Source organism: Lutzomyia longipalpis, chromosome 3 (assembly GCF_024334085.1).
Source record: "Lutzomyia longipalpis isolate SR_M1_2022 chromosome 3, ASM2433408v1".
In the NCBI taxonomy this organism is placed as follows: Eukaryota; Metazoa; Arthropoda; class Insecta; order Diptera; family Psychodidae; genus Lutzomyia; species Lutzomyia longipalpis.
The window spans coordinates 2,915,099-2,930,277 of NC_074709.1; the positions used below are offsets into that span (position 1 = coordinate 2,915,099).

Sequence of the window (15,179 nt, forward strand, 5' to 3'; positions counted from 1 at the left end):
TATATCTTACAAACAAGGGGAGAAGGTAAACGCACATTTCGCAATGAGCTGGCGATTGAATATATTATTCAAGTTGTAACAAAGTAAAGGTCGGGAGCCTAGCCTAAATATTTATTTAACAAATCAACTAACATCAATTGGCCATCATACAAGATTTTCCGCCAATTTCAATGTATAAATGAATGATAAATAATATGAATGGTACTATTTAGTGAAATTTGAAGCATAAATTGTAACTTCCGGTTATTTATTTATCCGTAGTAACTGATAAGGTTGGCCTTATTATTAAAATTTAAAGTAGATAATGCAATTTTGAATTAATCAATGACATTAAATTTATTATTAGATCTCCCGTAGTTTAATCAATTCTCATTAATTTCATTAACTATTTGTAAAAAAAAACAAACAAAATTAAATATAAATTTGACTTTAAAATTCAAATTTTAGGAGTTACTGAATCCGTTTTTAACATATTTCTTGTCTTGCATCCCTTAACCAGGCGCCTCCATCGCTATATCCTTAATTAATTTAGAAAAATGAAACATCTTTTTCTAGACAGACTAAATCATTTAATTGCTCTTTAATTAAATTATGTGTGAAAAAAGATAATTCTCCAGCAGAATAATAAAATGTAAGACAATCCAGTGGCTCTGAATTTTATTAAACACACAAAAAATAGAAATAAAAACATCTAACTTTGTATGTAAATAAAATGCAAATCTTTCCTAAAAACCATCACATATTTTTTAATGTTTGCAAAATTTCAGTGCAAAATTCTTCCAAATCACATTAAAAACTTTTCTCACATATTGTGTGAGACACTGGAGTAACATACAGCTAAAAGCCACACTGATGAATTCACATTAATTAGTGTGTTCAGTGTTACAAAACTGAATTAAAAGGTCAGTTTATCAAAAAATAAAAAGAGCTAAAACCTAATGCTGAAAACTCGTTTGTTGAAATCTTTTCCTTATTTTGCAAATTCTTCAGATTGAAAGTATATATCGCTCCATTTCCCGATTCGCGCATTGATTTATGTTTGTCACAACTTTTGGTGCCCTCAACACGATAAAACAACCACCGTGTGCTTTTCCTGCTTAAAATCACCAAAGAAAACATAATTAGACGTAAGAAATGTTGTAAATTACATAAATTGTAGGACTTAGTGGTTAACAGAAAAAAAAAGTATTAGTTGACAAGATTGAGGGACGAAGTGGAGAAAATAAGTCGTTTGTGCGGTATTGAGTCAAAATGGATTTGCATTCAAGACCAATAGGACAAACACGCAGAATAACATGGCAAATTGCCACAGTGAAATGTGACAAAAGTGTCTTGTCCTACGAGAGAAAACGAGACATTGAGCAACACATTTGCACCTTCATTATCATCTCATTACAATTTCTAATGCTTTTCCAATAGGCCTAAATTTATTGTGATGTCGTCTGACACCATTTTTCAACTCAACATACCTATAATTCTTTTTTTTTTTTTCATTGAGTACTCGCGTGCGACCGAAATTTATTTTCGTTTTAATTAAAAATTTCTTTCTTGAACAAAAAAAAGTTCAATAAATAAAATCTTAACTTGATAACATTTATTCTATAAAATTTTCCTATCGACCTATGGCTCTAATATTTAATTTAATTATTTTTTTCTTTTAATTCATTAAACAAAGATTTAACAATAAGAAAAAACTTCCCAGAAAGTTTCTTCTTCAAAAAAAGCTTTCAATATTAAATTTATTGTTTTCATAATAAAGAGAGCCAATCATTTTTCATCAGTTATAAATTGAAAGGTTTGTTTATACGACACTGAGTGGTATTGCATTACATTCATCAATCATCTTTTGAAAGATCAATTAATATAGCATCGAAAAAAAAGTAATAAAAAATCAATTACCTGATAAATAATGTTCCATTAATCGATTAAAAGCGACAATACAAAATTCATTTCATAATCATAAAATTCTTCACAATCTTCCTCAAGGTCTCACCTGGGACGTTCCTAAGTCCGCGGTCATTTTGGTCACATTTCAACACCACGAGCTCACAATTTATATCCATTTATCCCTGAAACTGGTACTCTCTGGTGGTTCCACCTTCGTGTACAACATCCATTTTATAATTGAATTTATAAAATATTCTTCGCTGGTTGCCCCTCATAAAGAACAATGTGCAACTTGATTGAAACGTCATTTCCATGAAAATTTTCCTGTCACATTTTATATGTTGCGAGGTCCCAAACGAGAAGAATAAAATATATTGTGAAAGTGTGGAAATATTTTAACTCCTTTTCCGTGATCTCCCACAGACGTTCAATGATCCCGCATGAGAATGCTAAAATTATGTGGAAATGGTCATCGCGTGCCCCAGAGAAAGCACATTGAGGTAACATTCTAGGCATATGTATGCTATATATAATAATCAAGCTTTAGAAGGCAAATATTTACTGATGTTTCCATCATATTTTTATACAAATAGATTACTTAACATGATATTTATTCATGGTTAGGGGCTTGTCACTAAATTTATTGTCGCTTACAGGGCCACTAAAAGGGGATTTCAAATGCAAAATGTAACGTTTTATTGGTCATTGAAGGTAAATGCTCAATAAAAATTAATATGCACTGACAAGTTAATGATTTGTGTATATAAACATACCTATAATAGTAATTGCAAATAAAAATAATTATATGGATATTAAAAGAGGAAATTAACGTTTATTTTTTAATAGAGCTTTTATAGCTTTCATCATCTCCTATATAATAAAAAAAAAGCTCTATTGCTGTCCTAAGTTCCTCATTATATAAAGGTTTGATTAAATTCAGCATTTTAATTTTATTTTTTCAAAGCACAAAAAAAAGAATAATTTTAAACACATATCCTTTCTTTCCGTGTAATTGCAACATAAAAGCTCTCAAAGCTTTCAACCCTAACTGATGCATCAGAATTCTGTCCAGTAACAACCAATAGTTACCTATATTAAATAAAAAAATAAAATTACATCTTAAAATCATCGAAACATAGGATTTATCAGCCCCGGGATTAATTCAATATACACGTCTGAACTATGAATAATATCATCGGTGATACAGGGGAGTATGTTATAATGGGTAAAATGTAATTGAAGTTGCGCAACCGCGAAGACGTTTTTATTCCCACCTCATCGTTTCTGATTTTAATTAAAACACAACCAGAAAATGGTGTGTGTGTGCTGTGAGCTTTTTTCACTTCATCTGCGCCACCATCATTTTTTACAACCTCCTCTTCTTTGAATTTCGTCCCCAGCAGCACACAGAAACTCACAGCAGAGTGTTTATAAATTCTGTACGTCCCATATGGAGATTTACCTATATGTATGCTCTTTAATATATTCCGGTGGTGGAATGAATTGCAGAAAAAATACAAACAATTTACATCTTTAAAGACCCAGCAATGTGTGTAAGTTTACTGAAGGTGAACACGGTTTATAAGTCAAAACTGGAAATGACATCAAGATGACAGTTTAGCATCAAATATTATTATGAACTTCTCGCACATGGTGCCTAGCAGGGGCGCTGGCAAGAAAAGCGATCACTTGAACAATTTGCCATTGTTCAACCCATAGTCAGATATAATCCATTTTGACACAAATGACTTTTCCCATCACTCCATTACAGAAGCTATGCTATGCTGTGCTTTACTTTGCCCATCGTGAGGCTGCGATGATCCACATTCCCACCATTCCGATGCTTTAAGTCCTTGACGAGCTATATGCTGCGTGCTCTCGTTTTGCGCCATCATCTGCATTATCTACGCAGACACTTTAAATTTTTTGGTTTGATTCACTGGAACCTGCTGAATACGATTGAATTCCGCTGGAGCAGCCTTCAAATGACGAGAAACGCGAGAAACCCACACCACAAGCTGAAGTAAGATTGGAGCGTGAAGACCATAGAGGTAGGTACTCCATAAGCATTGATAAATAGCCCAAATTGCCGCAGCGACGCCAATAATGGTGCAAACAGTCCCCAATGCGCAGTAATGAGTCCACACAAGAAAGACGATTTGATCATCTCGGTGACCTCACAATCACTTCTTGTGGGAGAACTACGAGGGATCGCACTTGTGATCACGATCGAGCTTTCTGAGAAGCCAAATACCTTTCTGAAATAAACACTTTATGTATGACAAAGAGATGGTGTGGATGGTGGCAATGAATACAATGAAAATAACATGCTAAAAATAAAGAATCAATTTTATGTTAATGCCCGTTTTTGCAAATTCTACCGCAACGTTCGTTTTTATTTTCAAAGATTTCTAATCTAAACAGGAAGTTTATTCTTCTCACAATAGAGCTGTTACAATAAGAAGAATCGAAGATTTATCTTCTAGATTTTTTCGACAAACAGTTTAAGAATAAGAAATTTTTCTTATAGCACTTCTGTTTTAGTTCATACCATTTACATAGGTTTTAATTTTTTATTACTTTACAAAGAAGCATAAATTCTTTTAAACTCATTTCTTAAACAGATTTTATTGAATCAGCTGTACCTTATGATACATTGAACCCATAACCATAAGACATTGAAGACGTGCAAAATAGCTCAATTAGAGACTATTTAAGCCCTCTCACTTTTTTTGATAAACCATAAAATGCTGAGAGACCGTGAAAAAGCAAAAAGGCACTCATCTGCTTGAATGCCAATCACTTTTGCATGGCAGAATTGGAACAAAAGTTATTTCAAAGTGAAATAAATACCTATGGAGCTTTGCAATCTAGAGCTGCAAAATGTTGCAATAAAAAGCAAATATATGGATGACATCCCATTGGAGTTAATTTTTTGCACTTGTAGCATCGTGACTTTTCATAAACAATAGCAATTGATGCTGTGTGTATTTACAACATATTTGTACCTGCCATGTTTGCCGGATTTTCCTCTTACTTCACAGTGAATGTAAAATCAGAAAGTTATTGTTTTTCGAATGGGTTTATTCCTTTAAAAACGTGTCGTATGAAGAGAGAAAAATAAGTTTTTCATCACAAAAACTTGTCTGGTGAAAATTTCGTGGCATTTTTCACGGTAAGATAGCGCAAAAAAAACAGAGAATCATTATAAGTGCTAAGATTGTTGAAAAGCAGGGTAAATCTTGTTATGGATTTCTTGCACCCAAGTATAAAACACTTCACTAGACATCGCTCATCGCACGATCACGATTGCCAATGAGTTTAGGAGTTAGTCAATTGGGAATTGAGGAAATCTCATCGCGGATGAAGTGAAAGTCCTGGGATTTTGAAGGGGAGAATGCAAAAAAGTGCAATTATTGCCAAAAAGCTCAGCAGAGATTTATCGAAGTAGAAGCATTTGAGGTTTCGATCTTAAGGTAACACTCTCTTAAGATTATTGCCCAACATTCTCTGTGATGGGGAATTTGTGCGCCGTAGTTGATGCTATTGATGCTCAAGCAGACACGTACATGAGTTAATAATTTTATGTGTTTGTGGCACGATTTAGTGCATCATCCGCAATGCTAAAATGTGGCCTTTTTTCCTACCATCTCAATATTATTCTTCGTCATCGCAGCAGAAGACACATAAATTTCCCATTCAAAACACCATCGTACTTAGTTTGTGGCTGCGAGGTGATCTCGTGTGATCGTTCTTTCCATTTACATAAATTTTTTCTTGCTAAATAAGCCCATAAAAAAGGCGAAGAAGCGCCTTCACGTGTCCTTTGAGTGTCATTTTCCTCATACACAAAACTTCACAACAATGGTGAGTGATGTTCATTCAATTTGATTGATATTCACACACATTGCTCTTCCTCACCTTCCTCAATATATTGCATTCCACGGAGGTGAGATCTCTAACAAACACGTGATCTTTTCGTTCAAGAAGATCATCTTCCTCGTGTTCTCTTTCGCGAGAAATATATAAAAATAATAACAACAAAAAAACACAAAACCAACTTTTCTTTCACTTTCAACACACACAGTTCAAGGGAAGATTTTTCCCACACGCTCCAACCAAATAAGAATTATAAAATGCTGTGTTAAAGCATAATGCGAAAGTTATCCGGAACATCTACATTGACTATTTAATTGAATTAGTTCGCATTACATTATATTTTTTATGTCATAAAATGTTAATAAATGCAAATCATTCATATTGTGTGCCTCAGGGGAAAATATCTCAGAAATAAGGAAATTTTTCCTTTACTTTTTTTTTGTAAGAAACTTGCAGTTTTGTTTCACCTATAAATTAATGTTGTATCAGCCGTTGTAGGAAAGAAAATTTGTTAAGCATTTTGTCGTAAGTGACGCAAGTGATGCATGTGGAGTCTATAGTATAAGATGACCTCATCTAACAAACAATTATAAAGATAAGAAAGTGAAATAATTTTATTTTATTTTTTTAGAAATTAGGGAAATTTAAACTTTTATTAATCTATATTTTTTTCAAAGAAATTTTGCGATATTTCTATTTCAGAGAAATTTCTTATAAAGAAAACCCTAAATCTTATAGAAAAAAAAAGGAATATTTTTCACAAATTGGTATAAAGGGCCTTATTCAGCGACCAAGAAACCCTTGAAATCAAGCGAATTTCAAGGGTTTCTTGGTCGCTGAATAAGACCCAAAATCTACAATAAATGATTCTTGATTCTTGACAGAAGAAATCTTAATTAATTTTCTTAAAAAAACTTAACAAAGAATTCTCCAGACTTAACAAAGTAAGAAGCAAAATATTTTTCTCTCTGTTCCTTGAGCAAATATCCCGCAGGGCATATTTTGAATAAGATTGAATGTATAATGTAGGACAAATTGATATTTTGCAAGCAACTGTACTGCTTTGTGGCTCTTTTTTCTTACGAAATTTGGTATATAGGTTAATTTTAGAGATCATCTTTGTTCCTCCACCACATGCTAATCGACAGGTGATTTAGAGTTTTGTAAAGGATACTGCTGAAAAGATTTTTTTTCACACTCTGTGGTATTTCAATAACGCATCAGTGAATCTATTGCGAGACAAAATGACCCGCGATGAATGGCCTACAACGTACTTTCATGTTAATGTTCACGAAAAGTGCCGCAGGAGGGAACGGGAAATTCAATGATCTTGAGTACAATGCTGAAAATGTGCATTCTAACGTCGAAACGTGACAATGAACAATGAGAAATTAATAAATTAATTGCATTATCTTCAGAGCGTTTAATTGAAAAATAAGGTATATAAATATAAATGCAAAGTAAAATATAACGGTAAAATATAAATATATATAGCTGCATGGTACAGATTAAGGAGAAAAGGGAATGTACATGGTAAGTTTCACTTACGGGCTGTGATTCTTCCTTCAGAGGCCATGCAAAGTCTAATAGATAGCTGCAGAGTATGGATTAATAAGAAAAGGGAATGTACTGGTAAGTTTCACTTACGGGCTGTGATTCTTCCTTCAGAGGTGAGTCTAAGTGTGATATTTGATATAAGTTTGGTAGTGCAAACTCTGGGGGAAGGCTAACTCGCGCATTGGCTGTGATTCGTGGCGCGAGTCATCCTTCCCCAGAGTTTGCACTACCAAACTTATATCAAATATCACACTTAGACTCACCTCTGAAGGAAGAATCACAGCCCGTAAGTGAAACTTACCAGTACATTCCCTTTTCTTATTAATCCATACTCTGCAGCTATCTATTAGACTTTGCATGGCCTCTGAAGGAAGAATCACAGCCCGTAAGTGAAACTTACCATGTACATTCCCTTTTCTCCTTAATCTGTACCATGCAGCTATATATATTTATATTTTACCGTTATATTTTACTTTGCATTTATATTTATATACCTTATATATAAGGCGCCCCGCTTCGCGGGGCGCCTAAGAATTTGCGTATTAATTAAATAAAATATTAAAACCCTTATGTATATCTCCTGAACGGGTCCATAGATTTTCTTAAATGACCTATCGTTAGAAAGGTATTGACCTCAGCTATAACATACTGAAATTTTAACGAAATGCATAGTACAGTTTTTGAGATATTTAGACTTAAAAATTTTGGATATGCAAAATATTGACTTTAGCGCCTCTTGCGGTCATTTCTCGAAATTGAAATGTTCTAGACATTTGTAGGGTTTCACGAAACCTTTCATTTGCGCTTGAGTTGATCAAAATCGGACTTGTAGAACCCGAGATATGACATGCCAACTTTGGAAGGCTATATCTCGAGAACGGCGACATAGATTTTCTTCATTTTTGGCATGGAGCTAGATAATATAGACAGCTAAAACATATGAAAATTTGAAGAAAATGCATCGTGTAGTTTTCGAGATATTCATCGAAAACTCATCGAAAATTTTGTTTTTGATTTTTGACCCCCTAACGGTCATTTTTGAAACTTAGGATGTTCTAGAGAGTTGTAGGGTTTGTTGAGAGCTTTCATTTGACCCCGGGTTGATTAAAATCGGTCAAGCCGTTCTAGAGTTATGGCCGATTTTCGATAAGAATTTGTGACGGCCATATTGGCTAAACGGCTTGACCGATTTTCGAAAATGAGGTATCGTTGGAAAGGTCTTGATGGCCCCTACAACATATAAAAATTTCAGACCTCTAGCTATAATAGGGCCTGAGATATAGCGAAAACAAAATTTAGGGGTGTTCCAAAATGGCGGACGGAGGGGTGGGGGGGTGGATTTGAGTTTACCATCTGACGACATCAGGTCGATATACTAACTTTGCCTTTTACCGCAAGTCTCTATCTATTACCGTTCTCTTGTAATTAGGCGTTGTACTACGGACGGCCGGACGGACGGCCGGACGGACGGCCGGAAAATTTTTTTTGACATACGTTTTTTGGAATGTGGGGACCCTAATTCGTGCTCATCCCGAGTTTGAGCCCGATCTGAAGACTTTGCATTTTAGGTGGTACACAGAAGCTGTGCTATTCTTTTCTTCGAAAGAATCACAGCTAATATGCTGCGATGCTGAAGAGAAAAAAATCCGCGCAGATACTTCGCGTTCTTGACACTCTTGCAGCCTCCATCGGAAGACGTTGAGCAATTGCAAGCAAATTTTGCGCATAATATTAAACATTCAACTACCAGCGCGACCATTGGATGAATTTATGCATTCGCGAAAATTTCCATTCGATATAAATTTCAATTGCAAACTCCACCAATAAATTTTCACACACAAACTCCCGGAAATGGTATTGGGCGTATTGAGCTGAGAGAAAATTAACGATTTCCTTTCCCTTTGCCCTTTCTGGACAAAAGCACGAGGGCACAACGATTGTTTATTGAAAAAGAGAGTGTGAGAAAATTTGTATATAGACAATTTCACTAAAACCAATTGATTTCAAATTCTTTTCATCTGCAGCAGGTTTCCGTTAAAAAAAAATTAAATAAAAATTGCACGCGACGTTGCATATTAGTTGCATGGAACTCGCACGCCAACTAAGAAGCAACCGCGGTAGATGGAAGAGCGGTTACGTGACTGGCGCAGTGGGAAGACATAAATCATACATAATTCATGGAACATGAAAAAATCACCTCCACTCAATATAAATTATTTAATAGAATTTAATTAAATAGCGTCTCCGACAGGTAATTGGATTATTGTCACATTCCCCGCTCATCCATCTCTCTCGTGCGATCTCCATCAGCTTGCAAGAGAGTCGCGTATCGGGTGTAGTTCCCATGCGAACTGCCGATCGTGTCTTTTACGCAATCCATCACCACGGTGTCCCCTTATCATCATTATTAAATATTCATGCAATTTTCACTTAAAGACACGCCAACAAGAACTTCTCTCGTATATATAATTACTTAATCTTATCTCACGGGGCACTCTACTTCCTGCCACTAATACCATCCACCAAATGATCTCTTTCTGTCGCCAAATCAACTCACACACCCGGCCCCATAGCGCGCAGACTGATGTTGTGCAAGAATCAATTTGGGTAAATTTGTCAGTCAATTTACGTGGGATCGCTGTGATCACGAATGTGATAATCCTGGGTGATCTTGCACTGATGAAATCTCAATGAAATTCATATTATGCAGTGGCAAATTTCTCATTCACACGAGCTCTGCTGTGCGGAATTTGAAGAAAGTTTCAGCAATTGGTGCTATCGCTGAAAATTTCAATAAAACACTAGTTTGAAAATTAAATGCGAATAAAATTAGCACTACGATCGATTGATTTTCGACGACTAAATTATTATGAGGTAACATATTGGTTTAGAGATGATTGCGTCAAAATTTCACATGGTTCTGATAAAGCAAATTAAGATGAATTTTTTTTATGCTCCAAAGGGGATCACATAACTTTACATTTGAAGATGAATTTTTTAAAGTATTTAATTAGGGTGCTTTTGAAGCATTTTTCGGAGAAAATTATGAATTTTCCTCTCTTTTACCTTACATTATTTAATCAGAAATTGAAACAGAAAAGAAAAGTTATTTTTTTTAATTTTTTTTCATTAGAAGATGCAATGAAAATTATATTTAAATTCTTTGAAACTCAATTAACACAAAAAATCAAGTTTTTGAATATCTATATATTTTTTCATTTAATTAGAAATGCCTTAAGCAGTTCCACAATAGAAAATAAAATTTTATCAAAGCAATAAATCAATCAAATAAAATAGACGAAACATTATTATTTTTAAGTCCATAAAAGCGCGCCTTGAATTTTTCATGAAACTATAAATCCATACCCGCGATCGTATATCTTTTTCACGTAAAAAGTGTGCTCAAAGGATTTAGCGATGTGACTCAATGAGAAAAAAATATAAAGTAAAAGATCAGTTGAGCCCAAAGGCATTTGATGACATTTTTGCCGCACGAATTACATTGATGATGAAGAACCAAAAACAACCATAAGATTGCGAAAAAAAAACTCGATCAGCAGCATTAAAAAGCAGTAGGAAAAAATGTTAATTGTTAATAAAAGCTGTGAGATAATATATTTTTAGGAACCTACACTATATGTAGCAAAAAATCGTGACACTTGCAGCGTTAAATGTTTTTTTTTTCTTCTTAAAATGTTGCCTGTTTTACGATGATGTTGTTTTTAAGGCATGGAGAAGGTCAGAGAGTGTCTTCATATAAACACGAAAAGCAATTACAAGCTCGAAGGTTGAGTGTGGTCAGGTTCTCGAGTTGAGGAAGTGAAGCCCTACTGATCGGTGCATTTTAGTTCCGACTACATACACGGGGAAAACTCTCTCGTCACAGGCGGTGATCGCGATATTTGATCATTAAGTGAGCTTGATCAGTTTTGTGATGCTTTTCAAGTCACGACCACTCGATGGACTCCACCATCGCTTCCATGAAATGAGCCATCACACGTGATGAAAATTGTGAGTTTATGATCAGAAAATGGGATGATCTTTCATCACAAATTGCATAGTTTTAACACGATTTTGTTACATTCCAGAATGCATAATTGAATAATTTGCCAACTTTTAATATTTACCAACATATTGAGGTTGAATATATGTGTGTTCCACCCAATTATGAGCCCGTAAAAAAATGGGACGGGTTAAGAGAGTCCCCGAGTGATCAAATTGTCAAATAAATCATACAAGTTTTTTTTTGTACGTAAAAAAGTAGAACTTCTTGCAGAGGCTAAATGCCAAGGACGCATTGTATTTTACTTTTAGGATCCTTTGCGATCATTCTTGCGAGGAAAATGCTGAATATCAACAATCACTCTTGTCATATTAAGTGTATTTGATTGATTGAATTTCAAATATTTTTTTAAAGTATTTTTATTACCATGCAACTCTACATCACTCCTCCTCCACCCACAAACATGGCCTGAATTTTTACTATCTTACCACACACACGCGATTTTTGATCCCATTGTCATGCAATTTCAGATCATATTCCGGTACCTGGTGACATTTCTACTGTTTCGCCTGACATTTCAGCAATTCGTTGAATTCTATGCAGACTACAAGAATTACCACCATGACGATGAGGTCAGTGTGATCAAGTGACCGCTGCTGCGCAAAGTGATTGCGTATGTCCAAATGCTTCGTGATCACCGACTTTCCTTCTTTAAAATGAATTTAGGTGAAATACTCATTCCGGTACTTCATCGACAATCCAGAGGATGGCCTCGTGATGGACCATTGGGAGGGACGCCGAGGTGATCAAGTGTCAGGACGCTATGCTCTTCTCGAGCCCGGTGGCGTCATACGGACCGTGAGGTACGAAGTGAGTGGAAATAGTGGCTTCAGGACGGCCATCCAAACTCGTACACCAGCCTCCAACCAGTACCAATTTATCTATACGCGATCTCCCGAGCAGAAGCAACCATCACAGCCTTTCCAGCACACACAACCAGTGGCGCTCATCCAGCAGCCTCCTCTCCAATTTTTCCCCAAATAAACATTTTTTTTAATAATAATTTTTTTTAATCTCTTCTTCAGAGTTTTGCTGCTCAATTTTATACTTGATCGTGTCTTTTACGATTCAATTTTCATACTTCCTGAATACTGTGGATGGTTGATATTACTTTTTCTTTAATTTTTCTTATTGCAACAGAGTTGAGAAATTTTGAAAATAGATAAAGATAAAGATTGACCAAAAAACGGTAGGACGTCTGCTCATGTTTTCTACAAAATAATGTGAAAATTTCATTTAAGACTTTTGATTGAGTAATAAATTCTAGCAAAACTATTTCACTGGTTAAAGCTCGCTTTCGGGGTGGAGCATCTGTGCAAAGTCAGCCTAAACAGAGTGTAGATTATGCTAAAATAAAATTTTATTAGTCTGGGTAGACATATGAAATAGTTCCCAATATTTAGAGATTAAAAATATTTTTTTAATTCAAAACTCTTAAATTTTATCTATAATTTTACAAAACATTCAACTCTGATAGCATTTTATAAATATTGGCAATACAGCCTTCAATTCTTGAGATAAGAATTCATTCCTTTACAAACTTTCACTACCCTGTTCACAACTAAATTTTTATTAAAGTAGCAGATATCAATTTATATTAATTAATTTACAAATTAGATGTTTTTTTTTCTTATTTAGGAAAATTATCTTTTATATGTTTTGAATATCAATTCAACATATTTATTAAAAGCAAAACGATGTCAACTATACAAAATATCCATCATTCACTGCTTAATTGACAAAATATTTATCTCTCCTGAACTACTTTTATAAATCAGGTTAAATTAGTAGACAACAGGTAAGTGTCTAAACCCACCCGTCCATGAGATTAAGTCGATGATATATTCAATTGAAACAATTCATGTTTTAAGAACAAATTTTATTAAACTTCCCACGTTCGTGCTGTCTGTGTCTGGTATGAGAATGTCACTCTCTGATCTTGGACTCTTTCGAAAGGAATCTATGAATTTATGCTGAAAACCGGGTTAACTGGAATTATATTTGCAAAAGAATTTGCATTATCAGTTATTAATTTAAAAAGGTTAATTTAATAAAGGCACCGACACGAAAAAAGAAAACTTTAATCCCAAAACGAGATTATATATTTTTTGAGTGATTTCCTTGGAGTATTGCAGACACTATATGTTGCAAAAGTAGCTCTATAAAGTGGAAGAATGGTGGAAGAAAGTGCAGAAAAAAGGTAAGAGAAATCCCTTTTTGGCTTTTCGATGATTTCTCCATTGACTCAATGTCTCAATAAATCGATTTCAATGAGTGTCGTGTCAGACTTTTACACGAATTCAATGAGAATTCTTTCTCAGGTGGTGCAATCATAAGTATAAAGCGCTAAGAAAAAGAGGAAAAGTGTAGGTAGATGCAAAAAGAAGAGGGTTAAGTGAGCATGAAAGCTGTTTTCTTGTTTGCTTTTTATAATCAACGCAGCAAATTTCGAAATCCCACCACATCCGAATTTTATCACAACTCAAGGAGTTTCCATTTCTTCGTGTTTTAATTTAGATTGCAATTTTTTTTTCTTTTTATAGTGCACGCCTGCAAAATTCCTTTCTAAATACTCCGGGGCGCAAAAAGTGAAATTTTTGTATATGCTATCTCCTCGTGCTGTATTATGCAATTTATGTGTGCAGACGACCCAGTGTTATAAATAGTAGCGTGGAATCACGTTTCACAACCCACAATTTTCATCTTCATTAATCGATTCACCTGAAGCGTCTGCAAAATGCCATCGACTTATCACCTGCCACCTTCGAATGGGGCTTCCTCGTTGATTGAAGGCGAAAGCCGATGAGCACTCATTTTTCAATATTTTTCAACATCGCATCATTTTAAACGTATATTTTTTCCAAATGATTAACCAATTTATGAGCAATTACTTTTATTGTTGCACCGCGCTTCATTCTCACCTCGCTGCCAAATTAAACGTATAAAGAAAAAACCCCTCGCTGAAGAGCTTTGGAGGCAGTAAAAAGTTAAACAGTCTTGTCTAAATATTTCTACTGTGGATACATTGTCAGCCTTCACATTCACATTGACGACCTCAGAGTGCAAAGTATCGGAGTTTTCGGCCGATTAACCCATTCAAATGTGTCTTGTGCACCATAAACTCGTCTTCGCGCGCAAAAAAGGTGGCATTTCGCAATTGAAGTCTTAAAATAACTTTGAGTGATTGAAAAGGCGACTTATCGCAATTATTATTAATTACCATCGTCACTCTTGCTCTTGTTCACACTTCAATTTTTAATTCTCCTTTAGCTCACGCATTTTTCTCAAGAATCTCATCGCGATGGGAATCGTGAAAATGCACTGCGCCTGGAGCAAAAAAAAACAAGCAATATATTAAACCATCATAAGCAGCCACGATCAGAAGCAAAGAAAAACAAGTGGGAAAATAGAGCAAGACAATTAGATGTCGGTATACTATTCTCGTTCAAATGAAATACAACCATACACCTACCAACATTCAAATAATTCAAACGTTCCAAGGAATTGATGGAGAAAAAAGAAGAAAAAATGAATTTCCTTCCTGCTGGGTCAAACATGCGTTTCCTTCCAGACTTTCTTACTCATAAACTATCGGACTGCATGGAAACGGTCGGACTAGAATGCAATTTGTTCTAATTTAATTAAAACATTGAACTGATTTAAAATGATTTTAAAAAGTTAATCAATTGAAAAATAGTAGAACGATAATTTAATTTACTTTGTTGTTGCACTGAAGTTTCTCACCACCAGGCGCCTCCATCATAATCTGTAAATAATATTTAAATTAGTATAA

At 34.7% G+C, this 15,179-nt stretch overlaps 5 protein-coding genes across 9 annotated transcripts in view; all 5 read left to right on the forward strand.

Annotated features, from left to right (window-relative positions):
* The window catches only part of LOC129794093 (GPI mannosyltransferase 3), a 1,193,052-nt gene that overhangs the window by 745,885 nt on the left and 431,988 nt on the right, over positions 1-15,179 (forward strand). The window lies entirely within an intron of this gene.
* The window catches only part of LOC129794120 (cytoplasmic tRNA 2-thiolation protein 1), a 1,132,104-nt gene that overhangs the window by 684,937 nt on the left and 431,988 nt on the right, over positions 1-15,179 (forward strand). The window lies entirely within an intron of this gene.
* Positions 1-15,179, forward strand: part of LOC129794129 (plasma membrane ascorbate-dependent reductase CYBRD1) — a 1,128,201-nt gene that overhangs the window by 681,034 nt on the left and 431,988 nt on the right. The window lies entirely within an intron of this gene.
* The window catches only part of LOC129794176 (cuticle protein 8-like), a 500,748-nt gene that overhangs the window by 53,581 nt on the left and 431,988 nt on the right, over positions 1-15,179 (forward strand). The gene's annotated exons all lie outside the window — the stretch shown is intronic.
* LOC129794297 (cuticle protein 19) lies at positions 11,845-12,370 on the forward strand. Its single transcript, XM_055835088.1, has 2 exons — positions 11,845-11,958; positions 12,053-12,370. Exons 1-2 carry the CDS (start codon positions 11,845-11,847, stop codon positions 12,368-12,370), a joined length of 432 nt encoding a protein of 143 aa, XP_055691063.1.

Bases quoted from the DNA above. Each gene is read 5' to 3' on its own strand.
- LOC129794297 (XM_055835088.1), top strand. From the start codon at position 11,845: ATGCAATTTCAGATCATATTCCGGTACCTGGTGACATTTCTACTGTTT. The intron at 11,959-12,052 runs GTCAGTGTGATC...AAATGAATTTAG, and splicing joins ATTACCACCATGACGATGAG to GTGAAATACTCATTCCGGTA.